Source organism: Ochlerotatus camptorhynchus, unplaced genomic scaffold (assembly GCF_037179485.1).
Source record: "Ochlerotatus camptorhynchus isolate MF236.1 unplaced genomic scaffold, CSIRO-AGI_Acam_v1.1 ptg000158l, whole genome shotgun sequence".
In the NCBI taxonomy this organism is placed as follows: domain Eukaryota; kingdom Metazoa; phylum Arthropoda; class Insecta; order Diptera; family Culicidae; genus Ochlerotatus; species Ochlerotatus camptorhynchus.
Window position 1 is genome coordinate 537,238 of NW_027040648.1, and position 26,181 is coordinate 563,418.

The 26,181-nt window shown below is 42.8% G+C and overlaps 1 protein-coding gene across 2 annotated transcripts; it reads left to right on the forward strand.

Moving 5' to 3' along the window:
- Positions 1–7,142: 7,142 nt before the first annotated feature.
- krimp (krimper) lies at positions 7,143–24,547 on the forward strand. Of its 2 annotated transcripts, none has more exons than XM_065222146.1 (5): positions 7,143–7,419; positions 7,479–7,773; positions 22,884–23,771; positions 23,830–24,118; positions 24,189–24,547. In XM_065222146.1, the coding sequence occupies exons 1-5, from the start codon at positions 7,324–7,326 to the stop codon at positions 24,328–24,330; spliced, it is 1,710 nt and encodes a 569-aa protein (XP_065078218.1). In that variant the 5' UTR covers positions 7,143–7,323; the 3' UTR covers positions 24,331–24,547. The 2 variants fall into 2 exon arrangements, with proteins under 2 accessions (XP_065078218.1, XP_065078217.1); XM_065222145.1 differs by lacking the exons at positions 22,884–23,771; positions 23,830–24,118; positions 24,189–24,547 and adding exons at positions 7,983–8,960; positions 9,024–9,315; positions 9,389–10,185.
- Positions 24,548–26,181: the final 1,634 nt, after the last annotated feature.

A 26,181-nucleotide genomic window follows, 5' to 3' on the forward strand; every position in this document is an offset into this window, starting at 1 on the left:
CCAGCAGGGTAAACTGGCACAACTCGCCAACGAGGCGCGACGCATGAAGCTAGAAATCCTGGGACTGAGTGAAGTTCGTTGGCCAAACTTTGGAGAACACAAACTGCCGTCGGGACAGGTACTACCAACAATCAATACGAAACTAACGATTTTAAATTGGCTCACCATTTTAGTAGCCTATTGGTCCCAAGCAAACGATTAACGTACCCTATTCTAGTTGAAATTCTATTACTACACTATGCGAGGGGGACGACTCTATCTACGATGCAGAAAAGATTGTGTTTTGCTGTGGCTAGCTGCGCGCACGCTAAGTAGATAGAAAGAAGATTGATGACGATTCTGAGGTATTCCTGCAACAAGATGATGCACGATACAAGTAGATGCGAGAAATTAAATAAGATTTTTGGAAGATTGATTCGCTAGTGTGAAATTTGTTGAGCATCTAGACTTGAGATTTAGATGTGTCGTCCCCCTCGACACTATGTTTGTTTTGATTCGCTATGAAAGTTTGACAGATAACATCAGGGGTGTGTGGATTCATGCAGAACATGCAGGGGTGAGTGAAATAGCTTGGGACTGCTTGGGACCGTTGTTCTGGTACTGAGTGAGCCAGAAATAATAATGATTTTCTTCGGGACCCAGTGGTCTTAGAGTTACCTCTATGGTACTACTATACTCCGGTATTGGAGGTGAAAACGCTCCCCGCCATCGTGGAGTTGGTCTCCTACTTAGCGTCCAGGCAAGTGCTGCGCTCATCAAGTGGGAGCCTGTTAATGAGAGGATAATCGTTGCCAGATTTGGAACACGGGTTCGTAACCTTACCATAATCCAATGTTATGCGCCAACCTATGCTGCCGAGCTACAGGACAAGGAGAATTTTTACAGTCAACTGAATGCCGTCGTGGATAAGGTTCCAAAGGGTGACATCAAGATCTACACTGGCGACTTCAATGCGAAGATCGGCTCCAACAACACGGACTATGAGCGTGTCATGGGACGCCATGGTCTCGGCGAAATGAGAACGGTGAGCTGTTTGCAGAATTTTGGGACAATAACGACATGGTGATCGGGGGCTCGCTCTTCCCCCATTGGCCAGTGCACAAAGTCACGTGGGTTTCCCGTGATGGACATACCGAGAATCAGATCGACCACATCTGCATCAGCCGAAAATGGAGACGGAGCCTTCTTGATGTCCGGAATAAACGCAGCGCCGACATCGCGTCTGACCATCACCTTCTAATCGGTGAAATCCGCCTACGCATGGGGTGGATCCAGCGACGGGAGGAGAGACTCGGGCGGCGGTTCAACACACGCCGACTTGAAGATCCAGCGGTAAAAAGGTCTTTTGTTCATGAACTTGAGACTCGAGCTGTGGACGTTCCAGAAGGTGGCAGCGTAGAAGAACAATGGACGGCCATCAAGAATGCCTTTATAAAAACAAGCGAGAACAACTTGGGTGAGCTGCGCACCCAGAGGAAAGAGTGGATCACAGATGAAACCTGGCGGAAGATTGAGGAGCGTAGAGAAGCAAAAGCCGCGATAGAGCGGGCGAGAACAAGAGGAGCCAAGAACGAAGCCCGTCAACGGTACTCGGCTCTAGAGAAGGAAGTCAAGCGCTCTTGCAGACGGGACAAGCGAGCGTGGGTGAACTCCCTGGCCGACGAAGGGGAGAAAGCCGCAAACACTGGCGATATACGCCTCCTCTACGATATCTCACGACGCCTGAGTGGAGCAAGGATGAACCCGAGGATGCCAGTGAAGGACACGACTGGACAATTGCTTACCGACCCCACTGACCAGCTGAAACGCTGGTTTGAGCACTTCGAAAAACTTCTTCAAGTTTCGACGGCCAACCAGCCATCAAAATCTCGGCATGATCCGCCTAGGGTGCGGCGCATTACTCGCGTCAATTCCGAGGCCCCATCACTGCAGGAGATTGAAGCAGCTATCCGAAGCATGAAATCCAACAAGGCTCCAGGGGTCGATCGCATACACAGCAAAAAAAGTTGTTGAATATTACATCGAAACTGCTGCAACCAGGTCAATCCATCGGTTGTGTAATATCACATTGTACGATGTACATTGATTTTGCGAACAAAATTACATCCATTGATGTAATATTGTATCTGCTTTTTGCTATTACATCATTTTTTTATACATCAGCTTGAATTACGTTGATCGATATTACATTTTTTTTTGCTGTGTATCAGCAGAGATGCTCAAAGCTGACCCCATGCTATCCGCACAAATGTTGCATCAACTATTCTGTAATATCTGGGACACCGCGACTTTTCCGGCCGACTGGATGCAGGGCATCTTAGTGAAGGTCCCAAAGAAGGGGGATCTGACTGTGTGCGACAATTGGCGAGGCATCATGTTACTGTGTATTGTTCTTAAAGTTCTGTGCAAAGTTATCCTGAATCGGATACAGGAGAAGATCGACGCGACTCTCCGACGGCAGCAGGCAGGATTCCGTGCCGGAAGATCTTGTGTGGACCATATTGTCACGCTCTGCATCATCCTGGAGCAGGTCAATGAATTCCAAGAGTCCCTTTATTTGGTATTCATTGACTACGAAAAAGCTTTCGACCGTCTCAATAACGAGAATCTGTGGGGCGCTCTGAGACGCAAGGGAGTCCCGGATAAAATCGTCAACCTCATCTAAGCGCAGTATGAGGCTTTCACGTGCAGAGTTCTGCATAACGGAGCCTTGTCCGACCCTATCCAGGTAGTCTCTGGTGTGAGACAAGGATGTATACTATCACCGCTACTGTTTCTCATCGTAATCGACGAGATCATGGTAGGTGCAATTGACCGTGTACCGAACCGTGGGCTGCTTTGGCAACCTATCACCATGGAGCATCTCAACGACTTCGATTTGGGTGATGATGTTGCTCTACTAGCACAACGGCGCTCTGATATGCAGAGTAAGCTCAATGACCTAGCCGAACGCTCCTCTGCGGCGGGTCTCACCATCAACGTCAACAAGACCAAATCGTTGGATATCAACACGGGCAACCCTTCCAACTTTACGGTAGCGGGGCAAGCAGTGGAGAAGGTCGAAAGTTTCCAATATCTTGGCAGCCAAATAGCGTCGGACGGCGGGACCAAGAGCGACATAGGTGCACGAATCAAGAAGGCTAGGGCTGCCTTTGCGAGTTTACGAAACGTATGGAGATCCAACCAGATAAGTCAACGCACCAAAATCCGAATTTTCAACTCGAACGTGAAATCTGTGTTGTTATACGCCAGCGAGACGTGGTGTGTATCAGCGGAGAACACTCAAAAGCTGCAGGTCTTCATCAACCGATGCCTGCGGTATATAATTCGCGCCTGGTGGCCTCACAACTGGATCTCGAATGCCGAGCTCCATCGTCGATGTCATCAGAAGCCGATAGCAACAGAAATTCGAGAGCGAAAGTGGAGGTGGGTCGGCCACACACTTCGACGGGGTGGAAACGAAATCTGCAAGCAAGCGCTGGATTGGAATCCAGCAGGACATCGCAGCAGAGGCAGACCCAGGGGCTCATGGCGGCGGAGCCTCAATAAGGAAATTAAGCAAGTCGATAGATAGGTCAAGGCAAAAGCGAGCAGCCGCCCAGGATAGAAGTCTTTCACGTTGGCCCTTTGCACCGCTGGTGGTGCACAGGACCCTTAAGAAGGTGCCAATAAATCCATTATTAGAATAAGGGTACGGCCAGAGTAGACGCGACCAATTCAAAAGAATTTTATTATTTATTATTATTCCTTGCGTGAGTCACATCGCATCGTGTCGCGTGTCGCGTTTACCCTGGCCGCGGCCTAACGCTTCCCACATAAACGTGAACCATAACAATATGACCTTATCGAAAATGGTTGACATGCTAAGCTTTAACTAAAATGGTTATGGAACTTTACATGAACGTTTGAATGATTTTTTGGAAGGTGACCTTACAAATAATAGATTGTTAAGAACCAATACCGTTCAAAATAGTTGTTTTCTCCATCCAGCATTTAACGAGCGCTCATGGCCGCCACAATCTGGTTGAGTTTCTGGTAGGGAATATATGATTTGAAGTTTGGCTTGTGTCGTTTGACCTTTAAACGGTCAAATTTGATCGTTTATACGTCAAACGAACTAAGCCAAACATCAAATCTAATATTCCCTACCAGAAATTCAGCTAGATTGTGGTGGTCATCAGCGCTCGTAAAATGCTTGATACATTTTTTGAATGAGAACTATATTAGAACCTTTTTACTTATGGTTTGAGAAATTTAATGGCAATAATTTCTATTGGTAAATTGGGAGAGAGATTGAACTGGTTTGGTTGATGGTTGTAACGAGAATGAATAACAATTTATTGACAATGTCTTCTGCTTGATACGTCACACTGTAACACTCCTCCTTGATTTTATTCAGTAGTAGCCCTAACTGTTCAGCCAAAATTCTAATTTTCCAATAATGCAACGGTTTTGCGACGATTTCGGCAAGCATATTTTTAGTTGGACAGTAATTTTGTTTAAGGGCCCATGCATTAATTATGTCACGCTAAATTGAGCAAAAAATTACCCCCTCCCCCCTATCGTGGAGCCTATCGTTTTTCCTATACCTAATGCATTGCTTGTCATAAAATCTTAGACACCCCCATCCCCCCTTAGAGTGTGACATATGTGAATACAACGTGTTTGGGGTATCAATTGTGGAAAAGTTGAACTATTTGGGTAAACGTTGTTTGCTTATAAGGGTTGTCTTTGTAGCCGTTACTGGCTATGAGACATCCTCGCCGGAATCAGCTAACAACTTCTTCACCCAAGTGAGCTCTTGACATGCCTCTGCCAATGCCACGAACTCTGCCTCCGTATAGACGATAGGGCGACGCAGCTCTGCTTTCTAAATGCCCAGCTTATGATACCAAATTTGAAAAAAAATCAGGAAACCGGTGTTTGACTTTCGGTCGCGATCATTGCCTACCCACTCAGCATCCGCAAAAAGCTCCAAGTCTGTGTTTGTCGATCCCAAGTTCAATCTGTGGTCGCATGTAGTCTTCAGGTATCTGAGCACCTTTTTCGTTTCATGCCAATCCAGCTGCTTGAACAACTCGACTTCTGTGCCAGAATCGATGTGCTAACCGCTATGTCTGAACGCGAATGAACGGCCACGAACAGCAAACCGCATTTCAAACTGAGGTACTGTGCGTTGCTCGGTCAATCGATTCTCTTCCTCCTGCTGCTTGGATCCGGTCCAAAGGAATCTTGGACGGTTTAGCATCTTTTAACCGATGCTTCTGAACGAGCTACAAGATGTAGTTCCGTTGGTTCAGCTTGAATCCACTAGAATCCCGCTCGACATCGATCCCGAGAAAGTGTTTCACTTCCCCAAGGTTGGAAAATTCGAAGATCTTCTGTAGCTCACGTGCAGTAAATTCCTCGTCAGTTTGGGTGACAATTAGCATTGGATGTACAGACACGGATCTGCTGTCGAAGGCTTGAACCCCTTTGTTCGGAACACTTCGTCGATCCGCTGGTTCCGTACACGGGTGGATTGTTTTAGCCTGTATCTGTTCTTCCTCACCAAGCAGACTATGTCTGGGTTCCCCGTGGAGTATCGTTCAGGCTGCTTCATGTAGATGGGCTCTTCCAACATTATCATGATGATCATCTTGATGATTTGCTTTGCTTTCGGGTCCCATAAACGGTAGGCTTTTGTGGCGTCATCAAACCCTGTGAGAATGCATTCATGTGCCTTGGCATCCCACTTCTTACGTTTCTGCTTCGGTACGTGGGCCCTAGCGTGGGCCATCACTAATGACCCAAAAATACGGATATGGTCCAGGCTTGGCTTCTTGCCGCTCCAGACCTCCTCCGGAATTTTATCGTGCATCTTCGTCAGAGAACGATTTACCATATAAACCGTTGTTGCTGCCGCTTCTGCCCAAAAACGTGTTCGTAGTTTCGCGTCAAACAGCATGCACCACTAGGGTTCGGTTCACACGTTCTGCCAGTCCATTTTGCTCTAGTGTGTAGTCCACCAATGTCTGGTGGTGGATTCTTATACCTATACGCTTCAAATGGTCACCTAAGAGCTTGTTGGCAAACTCCTTTTCGTTATCGGTACGTAGCATTTTTGATCTCTTACCAGTCTGTCTTTCAGTCATGCACCGGAAATCTTCAAATGCCTTGAACACGCTTCCCGCCGAGACTTTTCCTATGATTTTGACAGATAATCGATAGTTCCAATTTTGACATGTCGTCTTTTTATAAATCCAGGCCTAGATCCAGGCTCTTTATTTGTAACGAGAATGAATAATAATTTATTGGCTGATATAATTGATGAACCTACGTTACGGTCGACCAGCAGATGGAAATTATGTGAAAATGATAATGACGTTTTGCTACCTGTCGAATAGTATGGAATATTATTTAGTACATCATAACTTTTGTGGTTTTGGATTTCAAACATAGGTGTCACATGCACTGGTGCAGTTTCGCGTAAATTCATCAATACGTACACTCATAGCCTACTACAAATTATATAATACATGAGGGTTCTGCTTGATAATAATTGTTCTAGTGCACTAGAACCCGAGCTAGAACCTATAGACTAGAACAATGATCCGGCTGAAAATCTCCTAAATAAAGAAAAACAAAAATAGATTTGATACGATCAATGAATAACACACGAAAATCAAACACTTTGCTGCAAAAACAGCTCGCAATTTTCAAAACGAAGGAAGCGTTTTGGTGCAACTTCGTTTGTTTTTGTTTTTCTGCTGCTCCGCTTCTCCACAAAATTAACGAAGATGTCTCCACTGTCCTGTATAACTCAACTGCAAAAATAGTCCCTGTTTTATTTGACGTTCCGGATGCTATAGATGAGATCCTCCTTTATCAAACTATGTGGCAAAAACAGCTAGCCACATAGATTGAAAAAGGAGGTTCTCATCCAACATCCAGAAAGTCAAACACCTCATCAGGGAATATTTTTGCCACTGAGTGATCAACGAAAGAAGAAGTAAATAAAAAGAATCGATCAAAGCAGATAGGACCTTTTGCAATGTTCGCCTAGAATTTATTATAAAATGATAATCGATTAATCGATTAGTCGAATAAAAATAGGACATCCCTATGTTGCATTCCACTTGGCGACCGAGACGCGGTAAACAGCACGCTCGATGTGAGAGCGATTGAAAGTTTTTGATTGAAATTTCGGAAATTGTAGCGGTGATTAAAGCAAATATTTTCAATTCCGCAACGTGCATAGCTCAAGAGGGTTCTCTTCCACTTCGTTCCGGTGGGAGTGAGTGTAATAGTTTACTGGAAACCGACATCCAAAAAAAAAGAACAATGGATACGAGTCAGATGGGAACCAGCGGCGTAAAGGATTTCCTGCGCGATTTGATCCTCCGAGCGGAGGATGTTCTGGGCAAGATGATCTACAAGGTATAATAGCATCTCGATTCGTTGGTTTCCTCTTCGTAACCACCTATCTGTTTTCCCAGCTGACGATAACGGACATCTCCATCGGCGAGATGGTGGCCATGATCAACTCGGTGTTCGCCTTGGTCAGTCAGTGGGAGGAAAACTTGAAGGATATCAGCATGGAAATGCTCAACATTCCGGCGACGGGTTCGAAGCCAGTAAAAACCACCTCCGCTATGGATGAGAGGAAAATTATGGAACAAGTCAGTCTGCTGGTACGCAAGGACGACGGCTGCACTCCGATCGAACCGACCATGGCAAACACTGAGGATGCTAAACCGGTATTTGTCTACTTGGAACAGTCGCTGAAACAATGTGAGTATTTTGCCGGCTTTGTTTGTTTAGTAATAAGTCTCATTGTCTCATTGTTCGTTTCGGTTGTTGTCATCTGCTTGTGTTGCTTCATAGTTTGTAAATGGCTTATAATTGCATGTGCTTGCGCTTACCAGGTACTTATGCTTTCGATTAACACAATATAAACACTAGCTTGGGTAGTTTTTACTAGTCAGAATGTCCTCTTTTAGACTCGCCGGGTCAAACCGGAACGGGCTACCTGACCTACGTGGTTCCAAAGACCACCACATTCTACATGATCGATCGTAGCCAAAGCAACGGCAAAATGGAGCAAACGTTATCTTCTCTGCAAAACGTTAGCACGCACTTGGAAGAGCTTCCGGACTCGGATGTGACCGTATTCGGAGTTGAACTGGAAGGTACCATCTTCCGTGCCATTCGGAGTCAATCGGTTTTGGCGTGGCCGTTTCTAAAACTGTTGGACGTGGGAGAAGTCGTCCCGTACTCAGAATCGATGATACTCTATGAGTTAACGAAATACTATCAACAGTTGGCGCCCTTAGCCGTCCGTTGTCAGTTGGTGGATGTGGTTGATGAGCCGTTCTGCGGTGACTTCAATCGATACCTCATGGATAATTTGTACAACATCAGAAGGTTCGAAATATGCGCACGTGAGGATGATATATTGCGGGTAAACTTGTCCACCGCCTTCAAAGTGAACCGGAATCCATTCCTTCCTTTGACGCAGAAGAAGCCCGTAGAACCAGCTCCCAAAGAGTACAAAATATCGGAAAAGACTCTTACGCAGGAACAGTTGAACTCCCTGTACGAGGAACCGCTGAATACGACCAACGTCATGAAGGCGACGCTGGGATATGTGCCGAAGGACGATGCTCGCATTTGTCCGTTCTACGATCCGAAGATTCAGGGCTGTTTCAAGGGAGCCAGTTGTCGGTTGGAGCACGTGGCCAAAGATCCGGACGGTTGGACCCGGGATCGAGCCCTGCATAAAGCTAAAATTCGGGCGCAGTTGATCGAGCCGAAAATCGGATCGATGGTGAAGCTGATTCCCACGACGATCATCAACGTCGAGGAGTTCTACGGGCAGCTCGATCGAAAGGAGTACATCGAGGGGTTGAGCGAGTTGCAGCGGTTTTTGAATGATCCCACCTACGTACGGGAGTTTCGAATGATGGATCATAAGCCATGTGAGTTTTTTTCTTGTGCTATTTTTATTTTATGCTGAAGGCCATTGAATTGTCCCATTTTAGACACCCGTGAACTGGTGTTTGCCTTCTACTCGGGCGACGGTCAGTGGTACCGGGCGGAGGTGTTGGAATACTTTCACGATGGGTTGATGGACGTGTTCTACCTGGACTATGGCAATCGGGAAAACGTCCGGCTGGAGGATTTGCGCATGTGGGACGATCGATTCGATTACCTGCCGTTTCAGGCGGTCCACTGTCGGTTGGCAAACGTAAGCCGACTTCGGGAGGATGACGCACGGGCGACGGCTGCCCTCCGGGAGGAGATTCTGGACCGACTGATGATGGTCAAAGTGCTGTGAGTGTTGCATGTAGCTTGTTTTTGAATGTCTTAAACCAAAATTGCCTTTTTGGAATTTGCCGTATTATAGAGACATCCGCTCCTACTGGGAAGTGTTGGTGTACGGTGCAGAGATGGTGGACATTGGGCAACTGATGGTCCGAAGGAATATGGCCCGGACGAGACAACCGATTGTGATGAGCGAAAAGGATGGCATGGTGCCGGCTTAGAATAGATTATTATTTGCTCTGTTCAAAAAGAGCTCGAAACAGCCTGCAAGCACTTTTGGAGCGACTTTTTTTGCTTTTGACGCTTGTCAAGTGTCATTAGAGACAAAAAAAAAAAACTAGAAATTGTTTATACATATTCAGTTTATGGTTCCAAAGGATATAGTTTTCTAAGTATTTTGTTAAAACCAAAAAATCGCGAAACAGTTCAAAACAAACAGATCATTGAGAAAAGCAGCTCGAATCAATTGATCACAATATTCGAGCAGTTTAAAACTCGAACTTTGACATGGAATAATATTTTGAGATATTTTTCTTCTAGGGTAGGTGTACCAGTTATGACTATACGTTCCTACTATGATGTGTTCCAATTATGGCATATGGAATTCCCATAGGCCATAATTGGAACACACATTGGATCTTCGAGTAAACAGGTTATAGGTTATAGCGAAACCGAACTTTTTGTCAGTGCGAATTTCAACCTGAGGTAGGTTTTAAAAACAAACGATCAAACTGACGTTTGTCAGAAAACAAGCAGACGCAATCTCTTGATACCCGATCCAGGTTGGAACTGAATAATAAACGAATTGACCACTTTGTCAAGCAGTTTTGGTGTGACTTTCTACCAGCGATTTCACAAAACTGGACCAATTTCTATTTTTTTATTGAACGCAGAAATGATGGCTACTTTCCTAGTGGTTCCAGAAGAAAAAATCTCAAAATAATGTTTTATTTCAAAGTTCAAGTGGTGGTAAACGTCATTTTAACTGCTCGAATGAAGTGGGTAATTAGCTATTAAAATCTCTAGTGGAATGTCGTTCCAAAACCGCTCGACAGTGTGAATAATTCAAAGTTCATTGCCAGTTAAGTCGAGCAGCACTTAGCGAGCTTGATGCCTTCTTCAGACTACAGAGTTATTAGTAATTATCGACAAGATTATTATAACATGGTATAACTCAGTAGTCTGAACAAGGCATATGCCTTAATGGTTTAATACTCATATGTAACGTTTATGTTCCGGCTATAGATTCTGATGAATAATTTTAGTATTTGACAATACGTATTACACACTCTGTTCCAACTGTAATTTTAAATCAATAAAATGTAATTAGGTACTTATTTAGACCGTGGGTCGAATTTTCTGTGTAATGGCTGGTGCAGACTACAGAGGTACAACAACTGATCAGCAATCGGTTTTTTTTCAGTTATCGTGGGGACGTCATTTATGATTAGCCCCGATCCCTTTCAAATTGTGTCGTTATTAGTGAACGGCCCTTATATTCGACATTAACGATTGATATCAAAATGACGTTTCCCATTCATCTACACCGTACCAATACATCATTCTCTGTTTGAATGAAACCGCAGACCATTCAAATCGAAACTCCGAAATCGTTTTTTTCGAATGATCGGATGATGGTTGTTTTGTAATCAGATGATGCTCCTCTCGAATACAGGTTTAACATTGATTGAAACACGTAATGCTCTCTGTAGGATGATTGCCATCCCAAATTGAAATGCATTTGGTACATTAATGCGTTGAAGGCCATCCGTTCCATCAATTCCATCATTGTCCGATGGGAGCCATACCGTGGCGGCCGTCAAGACGTCACCCAGTGTCAGCGTTGCCTGAATTTCGGGCACGGCACCCGAAACTGCTTTGTCAAGCCAATCGCGGTTTTATAGCATTCTACAAGTCTAAATCATGGTCTACAGTACCCTCATAAAACCAAAATTGTTACTTGGGATGTCTCCTCCGAGTGTGTTGTCGACGAGTCGGAAACGGCCAGATGCGCTAACTGTCATGGCGCCCATAAAGGTTCCAACAAACAGTGCCCCAAACGCGAAGATTTCAAGCGGATCCGAAAGCAGGCGTCCACAAGAGATCAACCAGGACGAAAGAAGGACAATACGCCGTTATTCAGAGTGGAGGATTTCCCACCTCTTCCTGCTACGCAGCACGGTCAAGTAAATCCGCGGGTGCAATCCAGCCCCCGTCAAGAAACGCAATCATCATCAAGTTCTACATGCTGCCGCATATCCGCACTTCTATCATCGAGGCCCTTAGTGTGGAGGTGGAATCACCAACCGGAAACGTCCGGTTCATCGCCGTATACTGCCCTCGTCAGTGTGCTGCCAACAACGGACTAAGGATGAAATTCAAGAACGACCTCACCGCTATCACTCGCACGAGCTCCCGATTCATTTTTGGGGGCGATCTGAATGCTCGTCACGAAGCATGGTGCAACTACCAACGGAACCAGAACGGTAGACTACTATTCGACCATGGGCTGTATACGGTGCAATTTCCGGATGAACCGACATTCATCTCTCCTGCGGGAAACCCTTCCACGCTGGACTTCTTCCTGACGAACTTCGGGCTATCCAAGCCGGTGGCAATCAACGATTTAAGCTCCGATCACCAACCGGTGGTGGCTGTGGTCGGCATCAACATAGCTCCTGCTCCAATCCTATGAAAAGACTATCACCACGTCTGGACGTGTGGTTGACCGGAACATTAACGAAAATCCGCCGCTTGACACCGTAGAGGACATCGACCGGGCTCTGGAAGGACTCCACCAGGCCATATCCGTGGCTGACGAGACGTGTGTTCGACAAGTTCCTGTGAGGGGTAAGTTTGTTGCCATTGATTCCCACACCCAGTTACTGATTCGCTTGAAAAATGTGCGTAGACGCCAGTTTCAAAGGACTTGAGATCTGAGCAAAAATCGTGAAATGGCCGATCTGAACAGGCAGATTGCTTCCAGAATGGACTCCCTCCGAAATGAAAGGTAACCAAGGTGCTGAAAACTCATCCCAAACCCGTTCCACCTCTTAGAGTCGAAAATGATAACAATCGGCTCATTACCCCACAAGAGAAAGCAAATGCGATTGGCATTCATATTGCTGCATCGCATTTGCTTGGCCTCCGCTTGTGTCGTCCCTCCGGCAGAAAATATTACAGTGGAGCCGATTTGCTCAGCGCTGAAAACACCATATATATTCAACTTGGTATTGAAGAAGCTGAGCACGAAAGTGTACTCGCTTTTGACTGCTATCCTCAACAGATGCTTGGAACTGCACTCTTTTCCAAGTATCTGGAAGGTAGCAAAAATCATGCCAATCCGCAAACCCGGTAAGGATCCATCACTACCTTCCAGCTACAGACCAATCAGCCTCCTTTCAGCGCTGAGCAAATTGTTCGAGAAACTAATTCTCAATCGTTTGCTTAAGTTTGTCGAGGAGATCAACATCCTCCTACCTGAACAGTTTGGGTTTAGGAAGGGGCATTCCACAAATCACCAGCTAGTTCGGGTGATGAATAACATTCTAAGTAACAAAGCTGTAATCAAGTCCTCAGCCATGGCATTGTTAGACGTTGAAAAAGCGTTTGGCAATGTTTGGCATGACGGACTTGTGTACAAGCTTTGTAACTTCAACTTTCCATTACATCTTGTGAAAATCACCCGAAACTACCTCCAGCAAAGGTCGTTCAAGGTATCGTTGAATGGCTGCAATTCAAACACCTTTTCCATCCCAGCAGGTGGTCCGCAAGGAAGTCTGTTGGGCCCTTTGCTATACAGCATCTACACTTCCGACATTCCTCCCTTGGGCAACGGTTGCGTGTTCTTCCTGTTTGCAGATGATACCGCAATAACCGTCAAGGGAAGGATGCCTCGTGAAATAACAAACAAACTTCAACGATGCCTTGACGCCTTTGCTGATTATGCCAACACGTGGAAAATCAAAATCAATGCCTCCAAAACCCAATCAGTAATGTTCCTCCATCGGCAATCTCCCAAACTAAAACCGGCTCCCTCTTGTACTGTAATAATGGATGGCACAAGGGTTGAGTGGTCCACCGAAGTAACATATCTTGGTATGTTATTTGACGAGAAGCTCCTTTTCCGCTCGCTCATATATAGGGCAGTAGTTAAGTGTTATAATCTAGTTAGGTTATTGTATCCGCTAATTTGCCGCAGATCTCGTCTCTCTAGGGTGAACAAACTGGCTGTCTACAAATAAATCATTGCGCCTGCGATCTTCAACGCAGCTCCGGTGTGGGAATCATGTGCACAAACTCACAGGAACAAAATACAGGTAGCGCAGAACAGGGTATTGAGGATGATCCTAGATCGTTCTTTCGATACCCGCATTTCCGACCTCCATCAAGAGGCTAACATTCTGAAAGTAGATTTTCAAATTAACGAAACTAGGAACAAATTTGTGTAGAAATGCAATACATCAGAACATGCTTTGATAAGCAATTTGTATATAGTAGGTTAGGTGTATATAGTAGTTGTAGTTGTAAATAGTAGTTTTAAGTAGTCTCGTTTTCTAATTAAAAAACCAATCCCACCATGACCAGAAGGTCCCGAAGAAACGTGCTCAACTTTTTGGCTCAGCTCTAGTACTCTCTTCGGTCCCAAGCTAATCGATGCACCCCTCGAAACATAGGAAAATCCACTAACCCCTGTCAAACTTTCATAGCGAATCAAAGCAAACATTGTGTAGTACTAGAATTTCGACTAGAATAGGATACGTTAATCGTTTGCTTGGGACCAATAGGCTAGTCAAGTAGTGAGCCAATTTAAAATCGTTAGTTTTGTATTGATTGTTGGTCATACTTTAACAGGCCTGATAGGACTAGGAACAGTAAATAATAATTAAAACTTCAAAATAACTAAAGTTTCTGTGTCACTTAAAAATTCATACATGTAAACCAAACAAATACAAGAAATAAAGATCATTCCAATTCAAAAAAATTGTCTTTATTGAGGTGGAGAAGTTTCCTTTAAAACAACCGATTTTGTATCCATGATGGATACAAAGATGGCGCTGTTCATGTTTTTTCAATATGGAAATGTAAACAATCGAGTTATAAATTTAATTTTAAGCATTTGCAAGTCATCCTATTCTTAAATTGTTGCCCTCTGAGCGCTGGATGTTTTAGTTAATAAAAAAAAATACCATCCTTTATTTGGATGACAGTCATATGGATGTAGTGTATATATCAAAGGGGGAATTGACTGTCAAATACGAACAATCGTCGCCTAGCTCGCATATCTAGTTCCAAATCATAAGCAATTATGATTTGTTGATGTTTGGAACCAGATTCACAAATGAAAAATCAATTAGTGTAAACAGGAGAGGCCCAGTGGGAGAACGAATGACACGACAAATTCATTGGTTTCTAGAGTAACATTTGAAATGAGCCTATGTCCAAAACGTAAACAAACCAGAAAATATATTTTAAATTTTTCCGCCACTATTCAATTCATATTTAAGAAAATTGAAGTATTTTAGGCATTTATATTTTTTTTAACTAGATCGTTTATTTACTAGGCTCAGTCGTGAGTGACACTTTGCGGAGCCAAAATCAGTAATGTTTGATTTACATTTTAAATAGCAGTATTTCTAGGTTAGTATTGGGTACCAATTATTCGTGGCGGGCTCGAGGTTATTGGGTAACAATTTCGATTGGAAGGATCTAGGTAGGAAACTGGTTTCTGAAGCCTCCTTCGGATACTACTCACGGACGGTTGACCAAATCCTGGCTGGGCAGAGGCAAAGGAGGATAATAAGACTGGGACACAATGGAGGGAAATTGTTTGGAAAAGAGAGGGGTAGTCACATCAAACTCTAACATCAGACAAACAAAGGAATTCGTAGATCGCTTGCATGTAGGGAAGATCACGTGTTCCCAATACATCTCTTACTTCACGGAAGGGTTGTCTGCCTCGGGCCGCTAGGGTATCCAATAGTCGTGCTCTGGAGGCGTCATTACCCGGGCAATACCAAACTGCGTGATCGATGTCATCATAACCGGTTCTGCACCTACATATATTGCTGTCAACGAGGTTTATTCTATAGAGATGTGCGTCTAGCGAGTAGTGGTTGGACATAAGTCTTGACATCACTCGAATGAATCCCCGACTTACATCCAGACCTTTGAACCACGCTCTCGAAGAAACATTTGGAATAATGGAATGTAACCACCGCCCAAGAGAATTATTTGTCCAATCGTTTTGCCAACTTAAAAGAGAACTCTGACGTACTAATGGGAAAAAATCATCATGTGAAATTCTTCTATCATAAATCTCGCCTTCCTGCGCGCCCACCTTTGCGAGAGAGTCCGCCTTCTCATTGCCTGGGATTGAGCAATGTGAGGGGACCCATACAAAGGTAATCATATATGATCTTTCGACCAGCAAACTCATCTGCTCCCTTACCTTTGAAACGAAATAAGATGAGTGCCTACCTTGTTTCATAGACCGAATAGCCTCAATCGAACTGAGACTATCCGATAAGATGAAGTAATGGTCTATGGGCACATCGGAAATCATCCCCAATGCGAAGGTGATTGCTGCCAGCTCAGCAACATAAACGGAACAAGGTTGAGTATTAATTGAAGACGCCGAAGCCAGTGGATCCATCAATGCGTGATCCATCAGTGAAAAATCTTCTATTGCAATTGACTTGTTGGTACTTTTCAGCAAAAATGCGGGGAATTGAGATAGGTCGAATTTGATCTGGAACTCCTTGAATAGCCTGTTTCATGGAGAGATCATAGTCAATGGGGGAACTGTAGTTAGTAAAGCATACACGAGAGGGGTTATATCAAGGAAGGCCAATATCCGATGACATATAATTAAGATAGATTCGCACGAATCTAGACTGGATGCTCAATTCGAGCATTTCTTCGAAGTTTTCAATCACAAGGTTGTTACTGACACTACATTTAATGCATATATGCATACAGCCAAGGGCAATACGTAAACAACGATATTGAATACGTTCCAATTTAATTAGGTGGATTTTTCTTGCCGAGAGGAAGCAAAAAGAGCCATACTCAAGAACTGAAAGAATAGTCGTTTTATATAGTTTAATGAGGTCTTCCGGGTGAGCACCCCACCATGTCCCGGAAATTGATCGTAGAAAGTTGATCCTTTGTTGACAGTTTTGTTTCAAATACGTAATGTGGGTACCCCAAGTGCATTTTGAATCAAACCAGACTCCAAGGTATTTGAAGGTTAACGATTGGGTAATGTCTCTGCCCAAAAGATTTAGACGCAGTTGGGCTGGAAACCGCTTCCTTGTAAACACTACCAATTCAGTTTTTTGCGGTGAAAACTCGATCCCTAAATTTCTTGCCCAGAGGGACAGATTATTTAGGGAATTTTGCAATGGTCTTTGCAAGATTTCTGTACGTGGACCTCTCATGGGCATCGTCTGCAAGCTGTCTAGGGGCTGTCCATAAACTACGTGGACAGTTTTTTTTGGGATTCTTGACCCCTCCCCTCCCACTGCGTAGACAATTTTTTTTAAATTTGTATGGGCCGTGGATAATTGTCAACCCCCCTAAACTGTCTACGTTGTTTATGAACAGCCCCCTAAGCGTGCATAGATTATCTAAGCAGTTATCAATATATTTGACATAGAAATTATAAAGTAAGGGACTTAAACATGAACCTTGGGATAAGCCCATGTAGCTAATTCTAGAAGTTGTCAGTTGACCTAGATTGAAGGTCATTTGTTTTTCTGACAGCAAATGATACAAGAAATTATTCAAAATACCGGGTAATCCACTACTGTGAAAATTGTCTGACAGTATGTCTATGGAAACCGAATCAAATGCGCCCTTAATATCCAAAAAGACTGAAGCCAATTGCTCCTTGTGCGCAAAGGCCAGTTGAATATCAGATGAAAGCATCGCTAGACAATCGTTTGTTCCTTTACTCTTTCGGAAACCAAATTGCGTATTTGAAAGTAGATTGTTTGATTCAACCCAATGGTCAAGTCTTAATAGGATAATTTTTTCTAATAATTTCCTCAGGCATGATAACATAGAGATCGGACGGCGACCTCGGCGTAGTGGTTAGAATCCATACCTCTCACGCCAAAGTCACGAGTTCAAACCTCACCCCCAGACAAGTCACGAATGACCCAAGAGCGTTAAAGCAACAATCAATACGAAACTAACGATTTTAAATTGGCTCACTACTTGACTAGCCTATTGGTCCCAAGCAAACGATTAACGTACCCCATTCTAGTCGAAATTCTAGTACTACGCAATGTTTGTTTTGATTCGCTATGAAATTTTGACAGATAAAATGAGGGGTTATTGGTTTTTCCTATGTTACGAGCGGTGAATCGATTAGCTTGGGACCGAAGTTACCAAAAAGTTGAGCTCGTTTCTTCGGGACCTTCTGGTCTTAGAGTTAACTCTATGGTTAAAGTGACTATAAAACAAAAAAAAAAAAAAAAAAAAAAAAATTGTGATCTGACGCTGGTTTCCCAGGCTTTTGAATAGCTATTACTTTAACCTGTCTCCATGCTGGTGGAGCTATATTGAATTCCATAAATGAATTATATAGTCCTTTAAATTTGTCGAACCTCTTAACGGAATCCCTTTATGAAGAGCTTTGAGTGGGTTGGTTTATTTCCTTTAAATTCCGTTATAATTGCTTATCTTTTGACAAGAGATAAGATAAGCAATTATAACGGAATTTAAAGGAAATAAACCAACCCACTCAAAGAATTATATAGATTAAGTAATCGTCTTTTAGCGATATCAGGGAGGTTTTTTAAAAGGTCGAATTTGATCATATCGCTTCCCGGAGCAGAGTTATTCGATGAAAGAAGTGCCATTGAAAATTCCAGTATTGTGAATGGTTCATCCAGAGAACCGTTACTTCGGGCTGTATCCCGTAAAGTTGGTTGTACTGGAACAGAATCTGGACAAACCTTTTTAGCGAAGTCGAATATCCATTGGGAGGAGTATTCTTCACTCTCATTGGAAGATGAGCGGTTTCGCATATAGCGAGCCTTTTTCCAAAGCGTTGTCATCGAGGTTTCTCTAGAAAGTCCCTCGATGAAAGTACGCCAGTAATTTCGTTTCTTTGCTTTTAGTAAGTTTTTAAGCTTTTTTTCAAGCTTTAGATACTTTTCAAAAAGCTCAGATCTTTCATGTCTACGATGATAATCTTTAAAGGCATCGGATTTCTCAAGATACAACTTTGTGCATTCGTCATCCCATCCAGGGGTGGCGGGTCTTCTTTTGAGGGATGCACTTGGAACACGTCGTTTCTGAGCTTCTAATGCGCTTTTGTAGATTAGCTCGGTAAAGAAACGATACTCTTCCAGTGGTGGTAGAGGATCGGTAGAATCAATACCAAGAGTAACCGCCGATACACACAACTGATCTGTTTTTAGACGACCAAATAATAATTGGCAAGTGATCACTACCATGGGGATCATTGATAACCTTCCACAGACAATCTAATGATAGTGAGTATGAGCACAAAGATATGTCAAGACGGCTCTCTCGAGCAGGAGGGTTTGCTATACGTGTTGCTTCACCAGTGTTCAAGCTAGTCAAGTTGAAATCGTCGCACAAATCATAGAAAATACCGCTCTATTGTCATCGTATGATTCGCCCCAACCAGTACCGTGTGAGTTCATATCGCAGGCATTTATATTGTTCACAATAACAATAGTAACTGTATCTCAGTATACAACATCCAAAATATGCGAAAAGATTTCAAAAATATATGAAAATCGATAACAATTTAATTTCATAAATTAATAAGCCTTTTTGTGAATCTTTTAATGGACAGGCCCTTTTTGTTAAGCCGTTGTGCTTGTCATCAAAAATGGTACGCCCTTTGCTAAGCTTTTTCGCAACGTCAAATAAATTCAAAACAAATCGGTAAAAAGGTAAACAATGACGATGTTCCTTAATAAGTAAAAAAAAAATCTCCTTAAAATAGATCGGGTTGCTCCTTAAATGAATGATCAAAATACGTTAAAAATCTTAAAATGCTCAGTAAATATTTAAAGTACGCTCCCTAAAATAGAGAAAACTGTACATTAAGCATTTGAAAATGCTCCTTAGTATGCACCGCTTTGCACCATTTTGAAGTGTAATTGTACCATATATCATCGGAAAAGATGCTGAGAACGGTTAATAAGTACCATGAAATCAGCTGAAATGTTCAGTAAAAATGCACAAATGCACACAATGATTTACTTTTTATTTCATGATTGATAATTCTTTGCTTTGTGGCGTTTAATCGTGTTTCTCTATCTACAGGGTGTCTACTCATTTTTCTAAATAAAATTACCTGAGTTTTCCAGATTTTTCCAGAACTTTAACGGATAAATTCCAGGTTAATAATAAAAAAGCTATTTTTTAAATGCGTTAAAAATATGCTTTTTTGTGGATCAAAAACAACAGCAATTTAACCAAATGTTTTTAAGACATGGCAATCAGTTAAAAAAAACAGATTTACAATCAAATCCATCGAATGTTAAAGTTTAACACTTACTTAATTTCTCACTTAATAAAGTTAAAAAAAAAACTTACTTAATTTGAGTAAGTCCATGCTGAAAATACGGGGAACTTACTGGAAGCTCAAAGCGGTTCTTTTAGCATCTGAAAATTTTCGGAAACTTTAATGAAGTTCCTGAAATATCAGAGAACTTCACAGGTGTCAAGCGAACTTGAGAAATATAGAAAACATGAGGGGTATTGTGCAAATTTTTAAGAAGTTCTAAGTACCTCAGAAAAGCTAGATCTAGAGATTTTTGAGGAATTTCAGATCTCAATAGCAGTTTCCGTAGCTTTAGTCCAAACTTTTGGAGCAGTTTATATAATCGGTAAATTTAGAAAAATACAGGATAGTTCCATGATATGCTGAAAAAAATTTATGAAAACTTAAGAAATATTTCAAAAACCTCACAGAAGTCCAGAGAATTTCAGCGAAATTTAAAGGTGTTTACCGGAATTCCATTAATTTCCAAGCAGCAGAACCGAGATCTTCAATAGAATTGAGAGTTTGAGAGAAGCTTCGAGAATCAAAGGGCAGTTCAAATAATTTCATGGAAATTGTAGAAACCTTAAAGAAGTTGCGAGAGACTCAGGGAATTTCCGGAAACTTCAGCAAAGCTCCGAGAGAATTTCTGGAACGTGATAAAAATTTATATGAACATTCGGAAAAAGTGAGAGTATTTTAGCGTGTTATATCATGGAGATTTCAAGAACTTTAAAACGCAAAAATTTAGCTAAATTGATCAGAGAAAATCAACGAATTTCCATTAATTAAAAAAAAAAATGCGCGAACTTTTAGCATGCAGTGATATCTTCAAGAAATTCCAGAGAACTTCTAAAAAATTTAGATACTTTTAGATAGTTTCATGATACTCAAGGACGATCAGATAGCTTCAGAATAATCCCATTAACTTAAACAAATTTGCAGAGACTTACAAGGAGTTCCGTGGAATGATGGGGTATTCCATGAATTCTAAAATTGATCCGAAAACGTCAGAAGCGTCAGGGAATTATGAATGGATATCAGAAAATTTTCCGGGTTATTAAGCAAATTTAGAGAACTTCAGGTAACCATATTTAAGTTCAGGGAAAATTAGTGTGCGTTTATAATGGTTATAATACTTACGGGAAATTGTCGAAACTTCAATCTTTCGCTTTAAAGGTTCATATCGTACATAAGTGTTTATGATATACTTTTTTTTCTTTATTTAGGAGATTTTCAGCCGTAGGCTGGTTCATCTCCGAATATTATGAGATACTTATTGAATAAGTTCAAAACATCAAACATTCATTTTCTCTTAGGTCACTTTCTAGTCACTATTTTCACAACTATAAGTCACTATTTGGTCACTTATTTGTTCATCATGGTCACTAAAATCACTATTTTTGACAGCAGTGATCGCTACCAGTCCTGAGAATGGTATCAAAACCCGATTTGTTTACGTTTTGGACATTGGCCCATTTCAAATGTTACTCGAGATTTGCTAGCACATCCCGCTTCTGGGATATTTGATGTCGTTTTCGTTTTTGCGGTGTAGCTACACCGTTGCTACACTGCCGTACACCGAAATAATTTAAGATGTAGATATAGGATGCACCTTTGTATACAAACAAATGATGTTGAGCTGTCAAAGACTCGCGCTTATTCCTGCTTACGCTACACCGGCAAGGCATTCCATGAGACAGCTGCGGTCAGCTGATTTTTTTGTTTACCGAAAAGTTTTGACAGTTCACAGTTGATTTAATTAAAGAGCCTGAATTTATAAAGAGGCGACATCTTATCCATTTAGAGATGAACTAGCCTAAGGCTAAAAATCTCTTAAATAAAGAATTAAAAAAAAATCTTATCCATTTGACAGGTCTTCTGCTCGATTGGAATTACTTTTACTATGACTTTGACAGACAATCGATTGTTCTAATTTTGACACTCAGGCTCTTTAGATTTAATCTTTCCCTAAGAAGAAGAGGAGGCAACTGGACTGGATTCTTTTGGCTGTGATATGTTCTTCTTCTCTCGCGGAAACGACTGTGCAAAAAGTACTGCATCACCGCCTGGTTCGCTAGTATTTTTGTTTTGAATTAACTCAAGTTGGTTTTGTGTGCAATGATCTGGCAACTCGAGTTCTCGCTCGCGTTGACGGGGTGCTGTTTTCTCACTCATCGATTTGATTAGATGGGAAAGTAAGGAACAGTCAACGCGGGAACCGTGTGCGTTACTATTAGCGAATAGTTCAGTGCACGAAGATTTGCCGCACTCTTCCCTCTCCCGTAAATTTTGACAGTTTTGGGTGGTTTGTTTTGGCTCCCATTCGTTGCCATCTCTTTTACTCACAGACAAAATGATAGGAAGCAAAAAGTGAGGTTAGGGACCGTGCACTGATCTATTCGTTTATTATTCAGTTCCAACCTGGATCGGGTATCAAGATTGGGTTTGCTTGTTTTCTGACAAACGTCAGTTTGCTCGTTTGTTTTTAAAACCTAGCTCAGGTTGAGGTTCGCACTGACAAAAAGTTCGGTTTCGCACATGTGCGGGAGAAGGAATGTAGTCGACTCTTTCGTTCTCACGGTGTTCTTACGCATGGTTCAACGTTACGTCACACTATTATGCATTAGAACGTCGTGATAATGAAAGAGCTGACTTGTTTCCTTCTGCCTCACCAATCACATTGAGAAACCGATCAACTTCAACTTGCTGAAACGACATGACATGTCGTTAGACATTGTCTGGAATTCAACCTAACGCATTGAAATTCAATGGCGCTGCACTTTGGCCTATGGCCGGCACCGCCGGGATTTTCTGAGGCATATAATCTCTGATCACGCCTTCCTTCGGAAGGGAAGTAAAGTCGTTGGTCCCCGGTCTTTGAGCTGTTAGGTCAATAGGTAGGGACCAGGTGTGGGAGCTGCCTTCCTGGCGTCCGTAGCGTTGGTACTCAGTACGGAAAACAAATAAAGAAAAATATATGCACGCACAATGTTCTTCAATTTGTTATTCTAAATCCGAAATTGCCCTTCCATCATTTCAGACAACCCCGGATGCACCGGCCGGTGCGTCATCTCGTCCGTCGGTCCAACGCCTCGCTTCTTCTGTATGGTGGACCTGGATCATTCGGACTGCAAAAAGCTGTTTGCCGCCATGCAGAATATGTACTGTGATCCGCTCAGCGAACTGCCTCCGGCCGGCGAAGTATTCGGAGTCTTTTTGGAAGGATCGGTGTACCGGGCGGTCCGGAACAAGCCCATCGATCACTCCCCACTGAAAAAGATCTACATTCGTTTGCTGGACACTGGAGAGATCCTCCCGTACGATGCCGCACTGCCTCTGTGCAGCCTGAGCGAATACTACCGCAAAATCCCGTCGCTCGCCATCCGCTGTATGCTGGTCGACGAGCTTGACGATCTGTTCGGTGATAATTCCGACCAGTATCTGAAGGCCACATTTCAGACCATTCAGTTCTACACAGTGGTTTCCGCCGAGAAAGCGATTCTCTTCGTCAAGCTCAGGAAACCTGTGGATCAGGAATCCGTGAAAGGGCGTCCTATTTCGAAATCCTCCCAAAAGAAGCCTCAATCAAACCAAAACCGAGATGTGTCATCTTCAAAACTGGCGCCAACGATACCGGAGAAGCCACTGTGCCCGTACAATGGATCCCCCGAATCAAGCTGCACCAAGGGGGCTCACAGCAAAAACGGAAGTCCACCGCAAAGTAGTGTCAAAGCGGATAATCTCATCGTTCCTCCGATCGGATCGAAGGTGATGCTGATTCCGAAGTTCATCCGAGATGTTCAGCATCTGTGGTGCCAATTAGTGTTGGCCAATGATGTCACTATCGAAGCAGATTTGAAGGAGATGGAATTACGGATGAATATACCGCAAAACTGCGTGCAGTTCAAGAAACTTACGCAACAACCGGGTAAGTTTGTATTTGCAGGATGTCGGACTATAGTGCTCTAAGTTTGTTTTCATTACAGAAATAGCCCAACAGGTTTTGGCAAAATACAAGGGCACACGTTGGTACCGGGCCGAAGTTGTCAGGTATTTTGACGAGCAGAAAGTGCTCGTGTTCTACGTGGACCACGGCCATGCAGATATGGTCGCTTTGGTGGACATCCGCCAGTGGGACGCACGCTACAGTTATCTACCGTATCAGACGGTTCTGTGCCGTTTGTCCAATGTGGAACCCATGAAGCGCTTCCACAAGCAGGCAGTGATCGAAATGAACCGGACACTGCTGAATAAACGCTTCTGGGCTACGATTGTGTAAGAATTAGCGAATAGAATCAAAGGTTTGATGAAATTGAGAAATTGCCAAGGGGCATTTATTTTACAGGGACAATGCTAACCCGTTGGAAATTATCATCTACGACCAGGATGGATTCGACATGTCGATCGGGTTGGTGATTGCCGGTATGGTGAAGAGAATTAAAGATGATATGGAACCGGATTCGTCGGGGAGCGCCGTCGGAGCGTAATTATGCACATTTTTTATTGGTTTGTTTGATTTTTCCCATTTCTTAACGAAGCCACGATTTAATTTTAATGACCGAATTAAACTTCCTTAAAACTAGTGTTAGTAAGGCGGACATTTCGAAGCCATGGCTTATTTCGACTTTCAGATTGAATTACTTGTTTTATCAAAAGTTTGACTAACTATTGAATTTGATTTAGGTTTAATTTCACTACCATAATCGAAACTTGTTGGAAGATTCAACGTTAATAAAAGGTTTAACTGCGACTTGTTAATTGGAGGCACTTTCTTCCATAATCGACCATTTGTTTCCATAGCGTTAGATATTGCTAAATTTGATGGTCATTTTACAAAACCAGTAATTCAAAAACAGTTAAAACTTTTAAAAGTTATGAGCGGGGGGTGAGAATTTTATGGTCGGTCCGTAGATCGATAGTAAATCTATAAATCGGTAAAACTGACCACACAGTTTATATGTAGGATTTAACCGGTATAAGTCTGTGCGTCTGCGCCGAAAAATCCCATAAGAAATTGCCAATCTTTGCGTAAAAAGACGTTAGCCTCGACGGTGCCGTCAATGCCAATCGTTAGACTCCTAACCTTACTCAAATCCAAAAAAACAAAAGCCATATAGTCCGTCCAACGTGTTCTTATCAGCTTCAAGCAATCGATATCACCATAAATCGCAGCGTAAAATACATCGCAACGGTCGACTGCACTCGTGCAAAAATGCACAAAGGTGTGTACACAATGTGGACTGGGAGAACGACGCTGTGCCAACCAACGCATTCATGTATACCTACCCTCAAACAAAGGCATCAAAACATCATCAACAAACCAACTGCCTCTATATATGGAGATCGCTTCCCGTCAGATTAGGGAAAAAATGAAAGTGCGAAACTTGATACTTTCCTTGTCCTTTGCTTCCATCGCCGATCATCAGGATATACATTGCACGCTCCAGAAGGCAAAGGAACGGATTCTGCATTCATCGGATGCCATTGACTCATCGGGCGAGTGCCGTACACGAGACGATGTCGACCGTGGTGGATCATGACAGGAGACTAATTACTCAAAACTACTTTGCTAAATGTTGCCTCAAATTAAGTGCAATATGTGCACAACAGACACTTCCAATTAAGGCCAGAATGCGCATTGTCGTAAATTTCCCCGTTTCCACACAAAAGAAGAAGAAAGATCACCATCAGCTTCTTGGAAGGAAGATCAAAGAGCAGTTCACGCGTTACGAGCGTAATTCCACGTGTTACCGCTTAAAACCCGCCGGAGCCATCTAATTTTAACGATTTCAATTCAATTATAATTTATTCCTCCTGACAGCGAGCATTTCCCTTGTCGTCGGTCGCCGGCAGTAGCTCTAGTGAACCGTTTAGAGCAGCAGTAGCAGCTACCGCTCAATTTGGGACTAATTTTAGTACCTTCTCTTTATAGTATATAGTGTAAGGAGCTCGCAGCGATTGAGATGAAACGGAAGAATAATTTACACCATGTCAGGCAGGGCCGTTGATGATTTTTGTTTGAGGTTATGCACACACTCCTGTATGTGACTAGAAGGGAAATCAGACAAATCAGATGCACATGTGGAAATAAAGGTGGCCATGGGTGTAAGAACGACATGTGCCTACTACGCTCGACGCTGGGTCTTAATCATTTCAATCTGTTTCTCACTCGTCACCTTTTTTTTCGGGAGCAATTGTGACTCTTTTGAAGGGGTTTGCTCAAGGGTTTGCTGTAATTCAATTCGAAGATGGAATTATTTCCTGATCGAGGATTGCCCCTGTGAAACAATTTGACCGCTCTTTAAAATATAAAGCATCTAGCCTAGGGGCATCCCACT